The 5,998-nt window shown below is 47.4% G+C and overlaps 1 protein-coding gene across 2 annotated transcripts in view; it reads right to left on the reverse strand.

Moving 5' to 3' along the window:
- The window catches only part of VIPR1 (vasoactive intestinal peptide receptor 1), a 105,014-nt gene that overhangs the window by 21,263 nt on the left and 77,753 nt on the right, over window positions 1-5,998 (reverse strand). For both annotated transcript variants that reach the window (XM_015619938.3, XM_015619940.3), the window contains exon 7: window positions 818-971. In XM_015619938.3, coding sequence (XP_015475424.1) covers window positions 818-971 — 154 coding nt within the window. The remainder of the gene's footprint in view (window positions 1-817; window positions 972-5,998) is intronic.

The raw sequence follows: 5,998 nt of genomic DNA on the forward strand, positions 1-5,998 counted from the left end.
TTTATGTTATTTTATTTTAATTTTATTTTCATGACATGATTTTAATTTAATTTAATTTGATGTGTTTGAGACTGGATTTGCATAAAGGCTGTGCCGGGAGCAGAAGGTTACCAGCATTAGCACACAGGTGATGGGATCTCAGGGCACCTGGCTGGCCTGGATTCAGTGTCTGGTTCAGTCCAGGAGTTCTGCTCTGCTGGGATCCATCCTTACAATTTGGGATCAATCCATGATATCAAATTCAGGATCCCAGTCAGGATCAAAGAATTCTTTCCCAATATCCAATCCAAATCCTCTCTGGCAGTTTGAAGCCATTCCCTGTGTCCTGTCCCTCCATCCCTTGTCCCCAGTCCCTCTCCAGCTCTCCTGGAGCCCCTTCAGGCCCTGCAAGGGGCTCTGAGCTCCCCCTGGATCCTTCTCCAGGGGAACATCCCCAGCTCTCCCAGCCTGGCTCTGGAGCAGAGGGGCTCCAGCCCTTGGAGCAGCTCCATGGCCTCCTCTGGATCTGCTCCAACCACTCCCCATGGCTCAGATTTTGGGGCCCGATGGCTGGCTGCAGGTCTGCAGGTGGAGTCTCAGCTGAGGAGAGCAGAGACACAGACCCACCTGCCCCAGCCTGCTGCTCACGTGTCTCTCCATGCAGCCCAGGGCACAGCTGGGTTTTTGGGCCACCCCAAATCCTTCTGGGGACCGAGGGAGGATGGGTGCTGTCTACAACATCTCCACCCCACCTGAAACCCCAGGCATCCGTGCTAAATCCCCCTAAAAACACCGCTCAGGGTCCCCTCCTGGCATCCATCCTGGAGGAGATGCCTACCCCAGCCGATCAGGATGTACCACCAGAAGTACTTCCTCTCCGAGAAGAAGGAGATGACCAGCAGGGTGTGAAGGTACAACCCCTCCACCAGCAGCCAGAAGAAGTTGGCCATGACACAGTACTGGAAGAAAACCATCATGGCCTTGCAGCCCACCTGGAAGAGAAGAAATGAGCAGTGGTGAACAGCAGGATGTCCCCACGGGAAAGACATTTCCACCAAATGACCAGTGAGCCTTGCTCTGGGTGTACCTTTGGGACAGCTTTAGTGCTTTGAACTCCTCCTGGAATGAATTCCATGGTGAAAAGCCAAGTCTACAAAAATTTGCTCCACTTTAGGAAAAGAATGACTGGGATGTGTATTTTTAAAATAAAGAATAAGCAGGAGAAGCAGGGTAAGCACACAAAAGCGTGCACAGCTTTTATTGCTCTGGAGAGGGAGAGATTTGAAAAGGGAAGGTGAATTGTTTACCTTCAGGAAATGAATAATTAAACACAGTAACTTGCTGTGTGGAGATTTCACTGCTGCACAGGTAATGAGAACAGCTCTCTTAGCAAAGAAATAAATACAAATGGAAATTTCTGACATGTCAGGGAAATTTCTGACACTTTTCACCCACTGCATCATTACACATCCTCCAGATGTTGACTCAGCAATTGCCCCTTTGCTTTCAGTGGGTCTGCCTGGGTGACACCCTGCACTTTCTGGGGCAAGTGTTTGCTCTCACTCCCTGGCACTTCCCTGCTGTCCTGCACGTGCAGAATATTTAATTTAGAGCAATAATAATAATAACACCAGTGACAAGACCCCATTTTCCCCTCTACTCCTCTCCTGCTGGGAGCAGTTGCTATGAAACACTGGTTGGAAGGAGATGTGGAGTTTTTTCAATGCCACATGTTTTGGGAGGGGCTGTCCCCACCCTCAGCCCTCCCTAAACTCATCAGTGTGTGTCACTGGGCTCCTGATAATCAACTTCTGTGCACATCAGCTCCCTCCTGGGAGGCACAGAATAAACACTGCTGGGGGGTGGTGATGGGGAAGGTGGAGGCAGAGCAGCAAGTGAACTCCCTTCCAACTCAGAATATTCTGTGTGTGACTTCAAGGACTGCCAAGGAGGGGAGGTGGCACAGGGCTCAGCTGGCACAGGGCTGAGCTGGCACAGGGCTGAGCTGGCACAGGGCTGATCTGGCACAGGGCTGATCTGGCACAGGGCTGATCTGGCACAGGGCTGATCTGGCACAGGGCTGAGCTGGCACAGGCTGGGGATGCAGCAGCCTCACCCCGATGGCAGCACCACACGTTTGGTTTCCCCCTGAGGCTGTGTGTGGCTGTGTGACATTGCCACCCCTCCTCGCTTTCCCCCAAAGCCTGAGTGCCTGCTTGGTGTGTCTGCAGCCAGCAGGGATCTGAATTCCTTTATGGCTTCACTCTCTCGAGGTTTGGCCCTAATTCAGCAGCTCCCAAGTGAAACACGAGGTTTAAGGGGGCAGATTTGATGCATCTCAATCACCTGTGTGTAAAACAAAGATTTCCTCTGGGGATTGTACACCAGGGGATCGCTTCTGGGTGGTTGCACTGAGCTGATGGCAGAGGCAGGAGGCTGGAGCACAGCACAAGGGACTGCAAGGTTCACAGGACAAGGGAATGCTGCTCACAAACAGTGCACCTGATTTCTGCCCAGCAGAGACTCTCAGCAAGGGATTTCCAGCCTGACTTTGCAGAGCTATTGCTGTACAGAGAGAAAGCTGGGCTCAACTCAGGCTGTGGCAGCAGAAATTGCAGATCCAAATCCATCCCCTCTTCTCCCACTGCTGTCAAACATCAATTTTGTGGCAGTCTGTGTCACTAATTCCTCCCTTAAAGTGGTGGTGGCCTGTCACAAAGCTGAGGTGGATCATGGTTAGCAGTTGGATCTGATCATCTCTGAGGTCTTTCCAACCTTAATGATTTCATGGTTTTATTTCTCCGTGCACATGGGCAGCAGCTGAGTTTTGGCAACTTCTTCTCTGCAGGACCTGGAGCAGATCAATTCTTTGCTCCTTGCTGAGGGATATTTATTTATTTGAACAGTTCCTATCACTCCTGGGATTTTTGGTTTTACCTGGAGAAAAGACCTTTTTGTGCACCATTTTGAGTGCATGGCAGTAATGCCTTGCAGCCAGGGATCCCCCGTGGCACGGGGGAGTTCTGCACTGGAACACAGCTGGATGCAATGTCCCGTGCTTAAAATTAAATAATGACATTTTTCCAGTGCCTGGGCTTGCTATTGTTGCCTAAAGTGGGTAAGTTTAAATCAGGTATTTCTATGAGAGGTGCAATTATCAATGATCCCACTGATCCTTTTTGTGGCACATTTGGAAAACAGCCCTTCCTGGCTTTTGGGAAACTTTATTCCATGCAGCACTTGGTAATGGGTCTCCACTTTCCTGATTGATTAAATTCAGCCTCAGAGAGGCTGGTTTAATGCTGGGGAATAAAATCCTCTTTTATGTAAGATTCCTTACCCTTTAGATGACAGGCACAGGGCAGAGATGAGCCATTACAGCTCTAGAATTTATTTTCTTTCATAAAGAGCAGACTTCATGATGTGCCACTGTTGAAAAACTAACATGGGCTATTTTTAGCACAGACATTTTCAAGAGGAAAAGCTGAATTACATCACTGCTTCTTCTACTCTCTATTCTTCCACAGGCTCCTTTACAGCTTATTCTCTTGTCCCTCCTCAGGGATCTTGCTCTGCTCATGTCCACAGCAGATGTGGCAGTGAGATGGGTTTTCCCTTGATTTTGTGGAGGGCACATCTGCTCAAGTGGCTCCTCTCTTGTTCCTCTCGTTAGAGATGCATCAGGCATGTGCCATTTGCTTTCCCCATGAAAATCCCTCCCTTTCCAAGTGTGCTTCCAATGGCTGAACACTGGGATGGGCTCTGCCTGCGCTGGCCTCTTCACCCCTCCTGACAAACTCCTTGGCCCCAACACATTTGTGCTTCTCTGCAGATTCCTCATGGTCAATAAGAATATTTAATCTTGATTATTGTAGAAGTTTGCTTGGGGATGGGGCCTGTCTTAGACCTGCTCAAGGGATGTCAAGAGGAAGGGGCAAAGAGAAGGGACACAGGGGTGGGAACAAAAAGACTGAGAAACAACCCTGCCAGGCTTTTTCCTTGTGCCCAGTAGCACATTTTATTTTTGGATAATGTTAGCCCTGAGAACAACATCTTTCTCTTCATTTTTTAGGTGGGCCAGCAAGTCACTACATCAGTTTTATGGCCCAGCTATAAAAATAGAGTTCAGATGCTGGAGGCAGTAATTAGCTGGGAGCTGAATGTGCACAAAATATACATTTATCATTCTCCTCAGTGGCAGTAACTCATTCATAACTCCTGAAGGATGTCAGTCTGGACCAGCTGATGAATTTTTCAAGCTCAATATGAGCAGCTTAGCTGGACAGGAATTGTCCTGAATTTTTGAGGTTCACACACACCCAACACAGATCCATGATCCACCTCCTGTGAGTGCAATAAAAACTCTAAAAAAAGGCAATCATCTTCACAGAAATGCCAACACAAGCCTCCCTTGACTTCTTTAGTAGGGATATGGTTTGTTCCAGGTCTAGGATTTGGGTTCAGGAGGGATTTAGACCAAAGAACTACAAAGGAGCACTTGAATGATTGAAATCCCACCTGCCACAGCTGGACTGGGAATACTGGAGTCTCACTGCCCCAGTCACAAGAATTCCCATCACAAGACCTGACCTGTCCCTCCCTGGGACAGGGGAAAAGGAAAAGGATAGTACAGAATCATGGGATAGTTTGAGTTGGAAGGGACTTTTTAAAGGCCCTACCCTGTCCTGTGTATGGACACAACCCCTGTGCAGACCCCACGTTCCTCCCACAAACTCTGCGGCTTCCTGTGGTGTGGGAGGTTTGGAGCAGGGCACCAAGACATATTTATATTTAATATATAAAGACATATTAAAGACATCCCATGCAATCCTGGTCAGTGATGCAGCTCCTGGCCATTATTTATGGAGTTGGGACAGTGCATCCATCAAAAAATGTGGGCTCAGATTTGCCTCAATCCATCAATCATGAAACCTTGAGACCTGAAAATCCTCCTTTAATCCTTGGTGCTGTTACTGGGGCTACCACCAGTGCTGCAGCAGGAAGAGATTTACCCTGAGATTCCTGCAGGTCTCTTCCACAGAAGACTGATAAAAAGTGATTTTCCCAGTGACAGATTTATCAGGCACTTTAGTTTTATGTTGCCCAGAAGACACAACCTGTGGGGAGGGCTGCTGACTGATTTTGTGCTGCATTTGCACACAGCAAGAGCTGATCTTCTCCCCAGCCTCATCAAAGAGGCTTCCTTGACCTTATTTAAAAGCTTTTCATAGATCCCACTCATGACATGGAAGATGGGATAGATTTGGAGATGATGAAATTCAGAATTTCCAGCACAGGACTGGCCCAACCCTACATCTCCATATATATGTTCCACTTTAGTTCCACTATATATAGTTTTATCCACTATAGCTCCACTTTAGATACTCATAATAATAATTAAATTTAGGAATACATCACTTTTGAGCATGCCTTGTGTTGACACATCCACTTTAACCAAAGCATAATGAAATCTGTAATAATGGTCTAATACCCAAATAATTGCTCTGCTTGTAAGGTTACACAACATGATTAATTTCCCATCTCACTATCATGGCACTGGAATTCATGTAAGTGTCAAATTCCCAATAAGTTTATAATCTAACTGCTCTGTGCATGGCTAAACACAGCCCATTCATTTCTGTTCATGTGGCATGGAGATGTCAGGATGGACTCGGTTTCCAAACATGTGGTTTCAATTTTCACAGGGGATTTTTCTCTGCTTTTAACTTCACTTTTAGTTCACAAAATCAGAGAATCATTTGGTTTGGAAAAGACTTTTATTATAATTGAGTCCTGCTGTAAATCCAGCACTGTCAAGGCCTGGATGTCCCCAAGTGCCTCTTTTAAATCCCTCCAGGGATGGAGACTCCACCACTGCCCTGGACAGCCCCTTCCAATGCCTGACAACCCTTTTGGAGAAGATTTTTTTCCCTAGTATCAAATCTAAACCTCTTCTGATGAAACTTGAGGCCGTTCCCTCTCCTCCTGTCCCTGTTCCCTGGGACCAGAGCCCGATCCC

The sequence above is a fragment of the Parus major genome, chromosome 2, assembly GCF_001522545.3.
Source record: "Parus major isolate Abel chromosome 2, Parus_major1.1, whole genome shotgun sequence".
Taxonomy (NCBI): Eukaryota; Metazoa; Chordata; class Aves; order Passeriformes; family Paridae; genus Parus; species Parus major.